The sequence below is a fragment of the Globicephala melas genome, chromosome 8, assembly GCF_963455315.2.
Source record: "Globicephala melas chromosome 8, mGloMel1.2, whole genome shotgun sequence".
Classification (NCBI taxonomy): Eukaryota; Metazoa; Chordata; class Mammalia; order Artiodactyla; family Delphinidae; genus Globicephala; species Globicephala melas.
Window position 1 is genome coordinate 103,439,490 of NC_083321.1, and position 13,969 is coordinate 103,453,458.

General features: G+C 53.0%; 1 protein-coding gene across 5 annotated transcripts in view; it reads right to left on the reverse strand.

Annotated features, from left to right (window-relative positions):
* Positions 1 to 1,899: 1,899 nt before the first annotated feature.
* NFRKB (nuclear factor related to kappaB binding protein) overlaps positions 1,900 to 13,969 on the reverse strand; it is a 43,119-nt gene continuing 31,049 nt past the window's right edge. For all 5 annotated transcript variants that reach the window (XM_030841181.2, XM_030841191.2, XM_070046223.1 and 2 more), the window contains 11 exons: positions 13,518 to 13,692; positions 12,342 to 12,448; positions 11,720 to 11,843; positions 11,460 to 11,539; positions 11,146 to 11,366; positions 10,780 to 11,047; positions 9,949 to 10,155; positions 7,214 to 7,981; positions 4,370 to 4,476; positions 3,472 to 3,607; positions 1,900 to 3,358 (listed from right to left, as the gene is read on the reverse strand). In XM_030841181.2, the coding sequence (XP_030697041.1) occupies positions 3,233 to 3,358; positions 3,472 to 3,607; positions 4,370 to 4,476; positions 7,214 to 7,981; positions 9,949 to 10,155; positions 10,780 to 11,047; positions 11,146 to 11,366; positions 11,460 to 11,539; positions 11,720 to 11,843; positions 12,342 to 12,448; positions 13,518 to 13,692 (2,319 nt within the window). In that variant the 3' untranslated portion in view covers positions 1,900 to 3,232. The remainder of the gene's footprint in view (positions 3,359 to 3,471; positions 3,608 to 4,369; positions 4,477 to 7,213; positions 7,982 to 9,948; positions 10,156 to 10,779; positions 11,048 to 11,145; positions 11,367 to 11,459; positions 11,540 to 11,719; positions 11,844 to 12,341; positions 12,449 to 13,517; positions 13,693 to 13,969) is intronic.

Consider the following 13,969-nt stretch of genomic DNA (forward strand, 5'->3'; position numbering starts at 1 on the left):
CTATGCCCTTCGCTACTTCACACCAACATGGCAGGGATCGGCTGTGTGAAGCACGTATGCTCTTTGGAAGGAATGCTGTACTTACACGAAGGGCAACCTCCCACGGTCAGCCAGCATCTCAGGGTCGAAGCCACATCTTAGGGATTAAGCATGAGCTACTTGAAGACACTGCATTTTGAGAAGAGAACCCGGGAGCCCCCTTTCAGGACCCACTTTGGCCTGCCTGCTGAGTAGGAACCCAAATGTTCATTTAGCAAGTCCTGAATGAAGCATGTTCTATCCAGCAAGTTCTACTGTTGGCCATTAATGTAAAACGTGTTCTTGCCTCAGGGACTGGAGATGGGAAGAAGGAACACAGTCGCAGGTTTACTTTCACAGTAAAGATCTCCATTTTAGATTTTTTTTTTTTTTTTTTTTGGTGGTACGCAGGCCTCTCGCTGCTGTGGACTCTCCCGTCACGGAGCACAGGCTCCAGATGCACAGGCCCAGTGGCCATGGCTCATGGGCCCAGCCGCTCCGCGGCATGTGGGATCCTCCCGGACCGGGGCACGAACCCGCATCCCCTGCATCGGCAGGCGGACTCTCGACCACTGCGCCACCAGGAAAACCCTCCATTTTAGATTTTTAAAGTGGGGAGGGGACAGAACACTTTAAGGAAATGCAGCGTTTTCTAGACAGTGAGGGGCTGAGGTGTGACGGTCAGATACAAAATATTACAGTTTGTTCTGATGCACCTGACACAGCACTGTCTGGTATACCTTCATGGAAGTGATCAACCCGCATAAATATTCTCAGACGTGGTGACAAAGTACAAACCGATCACAATGCCATTCACCAAATCTAGTCTCAGATACATGGTCTGAATAATTTCACCAGCCTCTGAGCCTCTGAACCAGGTTCTTCTGGAATGGTTCCCCACAAAACACCCACCAGCTACCATGTCTCTACAAGACCCCTGAGGTCTGCACGCAAGGAACCATGCCTGGTGCAAATGCCGGTGGTGTCACCCAAGCAGCTCCGGCAGGGGGTGCCATCCTCTGGGACCCAAGGGCAGGCTGGGCAGGAAGCACCGGGTCACACTTGCCACCGGCATCCTGAAAGTGACCCGCGGGCTAGGATGTAAATATCTGCGGGCACCCAGGAGACAGGCAGAGTCAAGTGACTTCAGCAAATAAGAGTGGAGCTTAGGGTTGAGGCTGAACAAACGATGAAATCATTTGTTAAGTAAATTCAAAAGGGATTTGTTTTAACCAGCAGTAAATGCCAGAGCCAGGATCCCTCAAGTTTCTACCTCTTTCTCGTTTGGAAACCGGCACACGGGCTTTTCGCGTGACATGTGCTCGAGGAAATAATGCCATGCAGACGTGCTCTCCTCCACTCAGGTCAAAAACCAGTCTTTCCTTCCCTGCAGTCTCCGCCTCTCCCCATTACCAATCTTATTTCTGTGCCAGCCTTCTACCACCCACCAAAAGCTCAATCTCACCCCCGCCAATTCACCTCTGCTCTTTATAATCCAGGCTTACCACTCCCGGCTCTGGACGGTCCCCACGTCTCACTAGGACACATCACAGCCACGTCCCCACAGGAAGGCAGCAGAAAGGGCACCTGAATTAAAAGACTGCACTCGCAGCTTGGTTCTCTTTAACTTCAACTCAGGCTTGGATTTTCTCAGTTAGAACACGGATGGTCATGTCTATTTTACCGAACTGCTTTACGAATCAAATGTCTGTGTACCCAGTGAGCCACTCTTTCTCTGCACCATTGCAACTTGCCTGATCACTCAGCTTCCACCCAGCAACCCCTCCAAAGGAGGCCACTCCAATTCTTTGCCCTCCAACTCCACTTCCTCACAGAGACCCCATCAAAGATCATCACTGAATTTCCATGAGTTAGAGACACATTTTTAATAATCTGGATACTTTCAAAAAAGACAGGGAAGTCCTGTCGTTACAGAAAAGCTTCACCACCCAACCCCTGCTCCAATACGAAAGAGGCATACTGTCAATAATCAGTGCTTTTAGTTACATTTTAAAATATTCTGAGTTCTGCCTATAGCTCGATGGAGGCTGAGAACCATGAAGCAGCCAGGAGCAAACGACTGTAAACCCAGACCCACCTCCTCTGTGGCTGGTGCCGCCTCGTGGCTGCACCCACCCCCTACCCCTTCTCCCCACCTCTACTCTGGAGCAGAAGCGAGCAAAGTTCTACTTAATAGGTGACATTTCAGGCTTGAGGCCGTGTGGTCTCTATGACAACTACTCAGTTCTGCCTTCTAACTGAAAGCAGCCATAGGCAGTACATAAATGAATGGGCACGGGCTGTGTTTCAATAAAGCTTTATTTACAAAACTGGGTAGCCAGCCCAAGGGGCATGGCTTGCTGACTCTTGCTCCGGAACAAAGCAAAACGCATCATCTCTGAACTGCAATAAAGCCTGTGCTGCAAAAGCAGCACCTCTGCTGGCGTCTGCCTGCTCTGTCCGCTGGCCCTGGACTCGCGTGGGGACACGCTCGATAAGGGGGTCTAAGTCTGCAGATGACGGTATGGACCACAGTCAAGATCCTGACAGCCCGTCTTTAAGAGGGGCCGCCAGACTAATCCCATTTCAGGTGGGATCACGTGACCTCACTTCCCATGTTTCTCCCCCACCTCACGGCCTCTCTGTTACCATGCAGAGATCAAGTCAGCCTCCAACTTACTAAGAATCTTGCTCTTCTCTCGTTCTGGTCAAAAGAATAAATAACCAGTTGAGGGGGAGGGGGCGAGCTAAGCCCAGGTTTCTACTTGATAAGGACGTACAAGATGTTCTCTAAAAAAATAAGTTACATAAAAACGTCTGGACACAGAGCTCCTAACTAAACCACCAGCCACAGAGAAGACCAGAGCTAAATAAACCCCGCACAGCACGAGCCTCGTCTGCCGTCTGCACACCTTCTCGCCGTCTGCCCATCCTCAGAGCCTCACTCCAGGAGACAGCTGGGCTTGTGTGGCCACGGCGCACTCACACGACCCCACCAGAGAAGCTTCTCCTGGACCAGACAGAACAGACCTCGGAACCCCAGCGCACCTGGCGCAGCGCACTCCCCGCCGAGCAGCAGCCGGGCCGCCATGGTCCCTCCGCTGGCCTTTCTCAGGCAGACGTGCCCGGGGGGTGATGCACCACCCGCTCCTCCCTTTCAGCCAGAAAGCCGACCGGGTGTGGCTTTTGCGGCCACCGTCTTCCTCCCTGAGAATCACTGCTGTTCAGGTGCCTGTTTAGGAGATGGGGCCGTGGTCACGACGACCGTGGAGACGGCTTTGGAGGAACCAGAAGCTGTTCCTTGTTGAAGGTGGGACGCGGGGACAGTCTGGATGCGCACCTGTTTGCAGAAAGAGTGTCTGGTCGGCAGACTGCCCGCGGCCCGTCAGCTGAGGACGAGCAGCACGGGGCAGGAGGGCAGCCCGACACGCGCAACGGGTGCCCGGACCTCACCTGTGTGGCCTGACCCTGCTGCTGGAGCTGCTGCAACTGCTGGGCGGTGAGGAAACTAACCGGCTTGTTGCCAGCAATGAGCTTCGTGCCTGCTGGCATGGTGGTGAGGATGATGTTGCGGCCCAGCCCGCCAAGGCTGCGGAGGGGAAGCAGGAGTGAGGCATGGCCGGGCCGGGCCAGCATGAGGCCAGGTCTGGGGCCAGCGGAAAACCCGGGCACTCTGGACTGAAATGGAAACCGGCTGCCGAGACCACCTTTCTTCCAGCTTCTATGCTTCCCGTGTCAGAGAAGAGAGCAAGGCCAAAGGCTCCCAGCGCTTTGGATGAAATGGCCCTGTATCCGCTCCGCGACCAGCAGGAGTAACGGACGGGGCCCTAGCAGGTGTGCACTCCTGACCAGAAGCCCAGCCCTGCCAAGGCAGCCGTCCTGAGAGCAGCAGACTTATCTCCTCATGCCCTCCATCCCCATCTAAGTCAGAGCCACGAGACGCCCAGGCCCCCAGGAGGCCCTCACCTCTGAGCCATCCCAGCCCAGGGCTCAGACATCGAGGCGAGGCCTTCCCTAACGCCCATGCTGGGGACTGCCCCCAGCTGTGTCACGCCCACCACCCCCATCCAGCTCCGCCTGTGTCCTCCCCCTTGCTTTCCCTAGAGCACGTCACCGGCCACACAGTACTTTAACTCACTATTCCTCTCCCCACTCACCCTACAGTATAAGCCTGAAAGCAGCACCAACTTCTGTCTGTTTTAATCACTGCTGTACCCACAGCACCTAAAACAACGCGGGTGCTCGAGACTCACTGCTGAGCACAACGGAGGAGCCCAGGAAACCAGCCGCCTTCCCCTGCATGTCTAGGTGTCCCCCCACGGCCGCCCGCCCAACCCTCCACAGCACTTACTTGGCTCCAAGGTTGCCTTTGATGATGGGGGCTGTGACCACACCCTTGCCCTTCATGGGCTGGCTAATGACAGAGAGCGGAACTGTGATCCGCGTAGGCAGCTTCCCCTAGAGAGAAAAAGCAACTAGGTTTACGGAAGAAAAGACCGCCACGCAGCGTCACCCAGCGCCACCCAACATCACCCAGTGCCACCCAGCTGCCATGAGCCTCCTCTCTCCTGCCTCAGGAAGCAGAGCAGCCGCACGCACCTGCCGTCATCAGGGCAAGACATGTGCCTGAACCACCAAGGAAAGCGTGTGTCCACTTCGGCACAGTATGAGCCTGAGCTCCCAGAGGGGAGGGTCTTACTCATCCACGTACCCCCAACACCGGGGACACAGCCAAGTGGAGGAACTGAGCAAGGACAGAGGCACTCAGGAGTGAATACAGCAGGTGCATAACTGCTGCTCCCCTCGAGCAGGCGCACTGCTGGGGAGCACACAGCAGGACACATTCCCCGAGTGCTCTGCTTCTCCCAGAGGTAAGGGAGGTTAGTCAGCGAACACGAGCAATAAACTCAACCACATGACAAGTCCAACCCACAGCTAATAAGAAGGCCCAGAGGAAGAAAAAAGGAGCTGGAAAGACCTGGTATCTTTGGGATTTCATGATGGCTGGGGTTCGGCCGCTACACTAGCCCATTTGCAGGTTGCCTGGTTTTTAACCCTTGGTTGATGATAAAATTTATACACAGTAGGATCCTGTGTACATACAACTTTAAAAAAATGATTCAAGAGGGGCAGCTAACAAGATGCAAAGAAAAGGAATCACCATTTCCCACAGGCAAGCTGGTTCTAAAGAAGCCAGGCATTCAGGAGGAAAACTGTATACCAGGGCACCACACTGATCTCCACAGCTGAGCTCAACTGCAGCCCCTTAGAAAGCACGGAAAGATGTCAGTGGGCAAGAGAACACGGCCAGATGGGGCCTCCAAGGGAACCTACTAGGGTTGTATTGTCGTCCTAAGAATCCCTAGTGTTGAGAACAAGACCGCTTCAGACCAGCCGTCCACCAACTTGTGTCCCTCCATGAACTAGCCTACCAGCTGCCTAGACAGACAGACAGGCAGCACCACTCAGTACTTCCTGCCCCACCAAATGCGCTCCGGTTACAGTGACCCTGATTGATGACAACAGGGTAGATACCGCTGGATTCACCTTTCTGTTTCAGAAGGACTCAAGAGAAACAAAAGTGCATCAAGTAAGCACCGTCTCCTCGCTTTCTTATTTTAACTTCTCTGATACGAGAACCCAAACAAACATTTCCTTCAAAGCGACGCTGCACTTCAGGGTTGGCTGGTTGGCTTTACTACCATGTAGGTCCTCCTTCCTCCCACTAATCCTCTGGATTTTATCCAAATTAGTAAGGTTTTACTATATTGCCTGCTTAGAAAAGTAAACTGTATTTTATACCGTCCAGATGCACCCACCATACAGAACAGTGCCCCTTATCTAGAGGTCAAAGAATAAACACATGCACCCAGAAACACACCTGTTGATATGGAAATTTGGTTTATGATAAAGGTAGTACCCTCAAGTTAGTGGGGACGAGGTATACTAGTCATTGATGTTGGAATAATTTGAAAAATATGAGACCTATACCACATGCCATTCACAAAAATATATTTCAAATGGATTTCTCAATTACACTTTTTTTAAACTCTAAAAATATTTTACGAAAATGAGGGCTGACATCTTTATAAGCCTGGAGTAAGAAAGGCACAAGACACGAAACCTAGGAGCCGTAAAAGAAAATGTTGATGGATCTCATCAGATAAAATACCTGCAGAGCAAAAGGCTTCACGTGCAAGGTTAAAAATTGACAGACTGGAGGAAAATATTTTCTACACATACAAGAACTAACATGCAGAAGATACAAAGGCTGGTGCCAGCTCACACAATACGAAAAGGCCAAATACCCCAGAAGAAAACTGGCAAAGACTGATTCACCCCTGGAGAGCCCATGCCAACCTCTGGACGAATGGCTGCCCATCCTCACTAACGATCCAGGAAACAGAAAAAGAACTCTCTTTTTACTACTAAGATAGGGACATAAAGTTTAAAAAAACAGGATATCCAGCACGAGGTTAGGGTACGAGGGAAACAGGAAACTAGCTGATGGGGGAGTGTAGGCTGGTGTGGCCTTTCTGCTAATACAACTGGAGTATCAGAACTTTCAATGTGCACCTCCCCGACCCATGCCAGGAACCTCTGCTCCTGAAATACTGATACATGTTCACATACACAAACATGCACTGTAGCAATGTTTTTAACAAGATACTAAGTATCGTAGGATCTGGAATGAGGCCCAAGACACATTTTTAAATATTTAAATAAAGCAAATCACAGATTGAGGTCTCTCATAGGGATTTTAAAACCACGCAAATATATACGACAATGCCCAGAAAAAGAACTAGGAGGATAAATGCCAAAACACGACGAGTGATGAGCCTCACGAAAGGAGAATCGGAGGTGGTAAGAGGAACTTCATACCTACTCCGTGTACCTCTGCACTGTTTTACTTTTTTTTTTTATAACATCTTTATTGGAGTAGAGTTGCTTCACAACGTTGTGTTAGTTTCTGCTATATAACAAAGCGAATCAGCTATATGCATACGTATATCCCCTGCACTGCTCTACTTTTATGAGAACGTATGCCCATGCTACACTTTTGTAAATTTGTCTCAGAATTAAACAGCAAAGTATTTTAGTAAAGAAGCCTGTTTGGGTCAGAGGAGGAGACAGACTCCCAACAAGAGAAGCTTCCCAAGCAGAAGGGCTGGTCTCCACCACCAATGTTACTCACAGCCTGGGACGTGGAAACAACCGTGGTGCTGACGGGGACCTGCCGCACAGCAGGGGCTCCCGTCCCGATGCTGATGGGGGTGCTGGAAGCCCCAGAAGCCACGGCCACAGTCTTGGACACGGCAGCATTCACACTGGGCAAGGACACCGCGGACGTATGGACAGTTCCAGACCCACTGGCCACGGAGGACCCTTGCTTGGCATGGGCTGCGACCGTGATGGTCGGGCCTGCTTTGGGGGGCATCACCCCCAGGCCCTGCACGATGCGGATGGTGGCGGCTGGTTTGGCTTCAGATGAGGCCACTGTGTTTTTCCCCTTCTGGTCAGCCACACTCACGCCAAGCGCTGGCATTAAGCGAAAAGCTGAACTCGAGGCTTCTGTTGGCTTGAGGTCAGGAGTCACTTTGACCACGGTGGTCCCTGGTGGAGTGGATGAGGGGGCACTGGCTGGACTGGCCTTGGCAGGGCTGTCAGCTGCGTGGACTGGGTTGGAAGTGACGTGTAAGGTAGCGGAGATGCCTTTGCCTGTGGGGCCGCTGCCTGTCCCAAAGAGGTCCTGGGTCAGTTTGACTGTGGTGACCTGGGACTTGGCCAACGTGGCCATCATGTCTGGAGTGATCCGCAGAACAGTCTGGCCTTTGGCGTCCGTGGTGATGGAGGAGGGCGGTAGCCGCAGCACATCCTTGCCCTGGATACGGAAGTTAGTGGCTGTGAGTGGGATGCTGCTGCCCGTCTGGGGCTTCACGCCGAGCTGCCCAGTGATTGCCACCTGGAGGGGAAGAACAGCACTGACAAAGGCGTTCGCGAGGCTGAGCTGCTTCCAGAGCGTGACTGGGGGAACCTCCACTGCGGGAAATGTGGGTCTCATGTATTTTTCTAACTTTCTATTTTGAAAAATGGAAGACATTCGCCAAAGCAGAAAACAGTCTAACAAATCCATGCACCCATCACACAATTTCAAAAGTTATCACTTGGCCAATTTTATCTATCTTTCCCCACTCTTCAGGGAGCTGGGGTGGGGAGAGGGAGGAGTTGGAATATTTTAAAGTAAACCAATAAGTATCATTTTGCTGATCAACACATTCGTCCCTGGGTATCCAGGGCTGCTCAAGTCCCTGACATAAAATGGCACAGAACAGTCGGCCCTCCGTACCTGCGGGTTCAAAACCAAAATTCCGTCAGTGGTTGGTTGAACCCGTGGAGGCAGAACCCAAGGAAAGAGAGGGCCGACTGGACTTCTACATGTCTCTAACCTAGAAGAGAACTTCTAAATGTAAAAGTAATCCCCTATCATCACCACATAATCACCTGTAAATATTATAACACACACTAGCATTTCCCCTACAGTCTCAAAAACGCCTCACTGTTGTGCCGACCTCCACTTTGAGGCAGCAGCAGGGCCCGGCACTAAAGGGCATGAGCCCCGGGGCCAGACTTCCCAGGTTCACATACCAACTCCTACCTACGGCCAATGTCCACGTGCAACAGGTGCGATCCTTCCAGGCGGGGGACTCTGTGTCTCGTGAGCCGTCCCCCCTCTACTGGGCCACTCATGCCATCGGTCGAGTTCACTCACTATCCATGTCCACTGAGTGGTCACTTCTCAGGCCTTGTCTCACTGCCCTTCACACACCTGGTGCTGCTACGGACTTCGTGAGCACACTTTCCTCTCAGCCTGTCCCAGTCTCCACATCACAGTGTTTCCTTCTGTTTCAGTGAATGATAGTACCGCCCACCCAGTCACTCAAGCCAAGAGCCACAGGGTCATTCCTGACCCTGTCCTCAAACCACCAGGAAATCACACTGCTCTACCGCCAGGCCCTTGCTCGAAGCCCAGCCCACCGCCCACCTGCACGGCTGCGACTCCCTCCCAACTGGCTTCCCTGCTTCCGCCCTTGGCCCCTAAAGTCCATTCCACACAAAAGCAGTGGAATGGACTTCAGATTTCTTTAAATGTAAACTAGGTCAAGTCATCCTGGCTCACAATCTTCCGATGGCTCCCATCACATTTAAATTAAAAGCAAAGTCTGACGTGACTTAACCACTGGCAACCTCGCCTTCTAACACCTGCGCACTTGCTCATGGAGCCTCCAACAGCGTTCCTGTCGTTCCTCAAACATTCCCAACTCGAGGCCTTTTCACGTGCTGTTCCCATGCCTGGGATGCCTGACCCCGGACAAGCACGGTTCCGCACACTCTCCAGCCTCGCTCCCCACTCTCACAAGCCTTCTCTCTAGAGAGGTGTTCTCTATGACACTAGGAGCCTCAGGAAGGCAGGGGCCTGGTCTGGGTGATGCACAGACTCAGCCCCCAACACCCTGCACAGTGGCCGGCACACAAAAAGCACCCAATAAACATCTGATGAAAAAAATAACGTTGCTTCATCATTAGTGGTCCCATTTCTTCAACAGTAAAACAGGGATAACAAAAGTGCCTGCCCTGTGGTGTTATGAGAATGACATTCAAGTTATTTTATAGGGTTTTAGCTAAGTAAATTCATGAAGAGTCTACTCCAAATCAAGAAACTCAGCTACTTCATGCTGAATTACATGGACAGAAACAGAGGAAAAAAAAAAGACCTCTTTGGCACCTACCAAGCTTGCACTGCCCTTGCTGGAAACTCACGCTTGAAATACCTACGAACTAAGGATCAAAGGTCACAAGCCACTAAGATCTCCAACTATCCTTTGATTCTAGACAAAGGAGTCAGACCCACCCGGACAGCCGTGCACCTACCTGCTTGATAATGTTCTGTCCTGTGACGTTCTGAATGACGGCAGTCGCGGGGGTGCTTGGAGCAGAGCCCCCAGGAGAACTGGTGGCCGGCTTGCTCGCAGGGTTGACTGTGGCAGGGAGACTTGTCACCGTGAGCCCCGCTGGCCCCGGTCGCTGCACAGTGGCCGCCGCAGTCTGAGCTTTGACTGGAACGGTGGCCATTACTGTCTAGTTCAGGGCAGGAGGGCAAGAGCTTAATTAGACACTAAGCCGCAGACCAGCACGTGGAGTGGTCTCCACCTGTCACCACCCAGGAAGCGTTCCTGTAAGAGGGCTTCTAATCTAACAACGCCGAGGGCGCACTACCCTCTAAAATGAACAGTGCGGAGTTCTTACCCTTAGGCAGAACATCTTAACTTTCAGGAATACTTTCTCATTTAACATCTCACTTCACCCCTACACACTGAGGGCAAACGTTATACCCCTTTTACAGCAGAGGGACCTGAGGCAGGAGACCCCTGTCTAAAGCACAGCAGTTAGTGGCCTGGCTAAGCCCAGAGGCACAAGGGAAGGAGCCTGGGACCTAGAATCACAGGCCTGGATTTACATCCCACCTCTGTCTACCAGGGTCCTGATGTCACAATCCTGCGTAAATCACTAAACTTCCCAAAGTTCTGATTCCCGACACGTATTCAATAAAACAAAACTGATAACTTGCTTACCAGGCTTTGAACGTTAAATGAGCTGTTGTGATAAACATCATCGTCAGCAGCAGTAACCTGGGTCCTGGGTCCTGACCCAGACTGCCTGGCAGACTCATCACCCCGGCCCCTGGGCCCCGTCCCTCCTTACCTGGGGCCCGCCTTTGGCCTGCACAGCCGTGGCCGGCACGCGAATCTGTGGTCCTGCTGTCATCTGTGGCAGCGTCGGTGCCGGCCCCGCTGACTGAGTCGCAGCAGGAAGGCTGGGCTGGGCCACCACCCGCACTTGGGGGAGTCCAGCCGAGCCGGAGTGGCTCACGACACGGGCAACAGCCTGAGAACTCGGTGGAGTCTGGCTGGACGCCGGGGAGAGCATGGTTCCCAACTGCGGCATCGTTGGCGAAGACACGAGAAGAACACTGTAAAGAACACACAGGGAAACAACACAGACAACTTAGGACACAGATTCTAAAGAACCCTGGAAGGAGAAAGCTGGAGAGGAAATGGAAGTGCTCACCCCGAAGTGGATTTCACGGGTTCCGAGACAGTCGTGGGGCCACTTTTGTTCACTGACGGCACAGGCGGGGGGGATATGGGCGGGGCGGGCAGAGCAGGAGTGGTGGGGGTCACAGGCGTGACTGGGGTGGGGGGCATGCTGGAGTCGCTGAGGCTCAGCTGGCTTTGCTCAGAAAGGCCAGCGCCGAGGACCTTCACCGAACCCTCCTTGCTGCTGGACTTCTGCACAAGGACGGGGAGCGCACGGACGCGGGCGTGAGCAAGGCCCACGGGGATGCCACAGCCCCTCTGCCGCCATCCCGTGAGGTCACTTACCACCTTGGATGGGGGCTTGGGTTTTTGCTGAAGGGCTTTCCTGGCTTTAGCTGCAGCTGCTTGGGCCTGGTGGATCCGCTCTGTGGACAAGAGTGGGAAGCTTCAGCAACAGCTTACCCTCAGCACAGTGTGGAAGGTGGTCCTACCAAGAGCCAGGGCGCTAAACCACCTCTACAGCTCTGTCCTGCCCGCATGCCAATGAGAAGGAGTGGAGCTGGGGCAGGAGGGCAGAGGCAGCCCTCAGCTGGCTGGGCACACACCGAACTCTTCCTCGCTCCGGTCCCGATGCAGGTAGATCCACAACTTCCGTCCGATGTCGTACTTCACACACGGGTCCTTCTCGTAATGCAGCCGATCCAGGGCACCACTCACCACTGTATTCACCTGAGACCCAGGACAAAGAGGAGGAAGGACCACGCAGGCTCAGACTCGGGGAAAATCCCTGGGTGAGAGGCACAGCCAACACACACATCCCACCTCCCAATGGCTAACCCCATCACTCGGCAAAACAAGAAACTACGAGTCCTGAGAGATGGAGGTGCTGTGCCCCGAAGATGGTGAGCTGAGAGAAGGAGAGCCTCGCCAATGGCAAGGTCGAGGGGCAGCACTGCTCTCCTTTCTCAAGACGGCCTCCTTTCCTCTCCATCAGTTTTTTTTTTTTTTTTTGGCTGCACCGCACGGCTTGCAGGATCTTAGGTCCCCGATCAGGGACTGAACCTGGACCCTCAGCAGTGAAAGTGCCGGGTCCTAACCACTGGACCACCAGGGAATTCCCCATCAGTTTTTTTAAATTTTATTTTTACGTTATTCTATCTTGTATCTCCTTGTAAGCTCCCTTAAATCCATCCTGGAACAAAACACGAGCAGCCCTTCCCCTCCTACCTGAGTGCTGGTGACATCTGGAGCCAGGAACTGGGAGTCCTTGAGCAGCTCGCAGATCTCCGCCCGCGTGCCCTCCCCGTTGGGCAGCCGGGCCGCCGCGTCGCGAACTGACACCAGAAACAGCAAAGTCCGAGCGTCAGCAGGGCTCCCCGGGAGAGCTGTCCCCCAACTGCTGACCAGCAGCAGGTGGACATGGCCCTCTGCAGGCAGCTTCTTCCACACCCTTCACACTTTCAGCCAAGGCTGAAGACCCAGGATCCCTGAGAGTTCAGTGCGTCCAGGAACTCAGGCAGAAAAAAGTTACAACTGTAACTGAAATTCAGCATTTCCCTCCATTGTGAACCAAGGCTGGCATAACCTTTGTTGGCATATGTTGCCAACCATATGATGGCAGTGCCATGATGCTGTAATGGAAATCAGACGTTTTCTTATCACAGCACAGCTGCTGCGGACAACCCAAAATATTATTTCCACTCATCACTAGCTGGGAACTAGAGGAGTCAGAAGACCTGCCACTAGATCTTGTCATTTTTTTTTTTTTTTTTTTGCAGTATGCGGGCCTCTCACTGTTGTGGCCTCTCCCATTGCGGAGCACAGGCTCCGGACGCGCAGGCTCAGCAGCCATGGCTCACGGGCCCAGCCGCTCCGCGGCATGTGGGATCTTCCCGCACCGGGGCACGAACCTGCGTCCCCTGCATCGGCAGGCGGACTCTCAACCACTGCGCCACCAGGGAAGCCCAAAAACATACATTTCTGCTCCATAAATCTGTTTTAATATTCTGATAACAATTTCAATATGACTGGTTTCTTTTGTAACTCTGTGCATCTTATTTTAGGCATTTAAAAACTTAATTCTGAGAAGGGGTCCAGAGTTTACCAGACTGCCAGCAATCTGTGGCACAAAAAAGGTTAAAAACCTCACCTTTGTAGGAATCCTAGCCTGGAGGAAGCAAATTCCGACACCTAAGCTAACTGTTTAGCAGCCTGTGAACAGTTCCTGAAGGAAGGTAAACATGAGCCCAGACCCCAGGGAGGAAACACGGATTCTGTGTAGATCTCTGGGGCAGAATCCCTCCTTCCGCGTCCCAAACTGCAAAGCTTCCTGAAGCTACGCTGACCCTCCAGCCTTTGCAATGGGGGCGGGGCGGGGGGGGGGAAGCAGACGGAGGCACGCACCCAGGGACAGGATAGTGACGTAGGCGGGACGGTCGGAGCGCAGCAGGGAGTGTTCCCGCGCCTTGTTGAGCGACGTCTCCTTGTCGAACACGCCCTTCACGGGCCCCACCACGGACTCGAAGCCATGCATGCGGAAGGTGAATGCCTTGTGGGGCTGGCTGTACCGGTAACGCTCCTGCCAAAAGAAGGGACGAGGCTCCTGAGTCAGTCACGGGGGCTCTCTCTAGCCACCCCGTGCAGGAGGGGGTCGGCCCGGAGACATTAAAGCAAAAAGCAAACAGGCTATTCCACTAGGAACACTGAGCCGACCACAGCGGGAGAAGGATTGTCCCCAAACGCCAGTCACTAGCGAACAGATCAGGAGGTAAATGTGTTGTCTTGTATCTGAAGAAAAACCACCTGACCATTTTTCGTTCCCTTCCTCACACCAGCTCTGCCCCCAAAAGCAATCC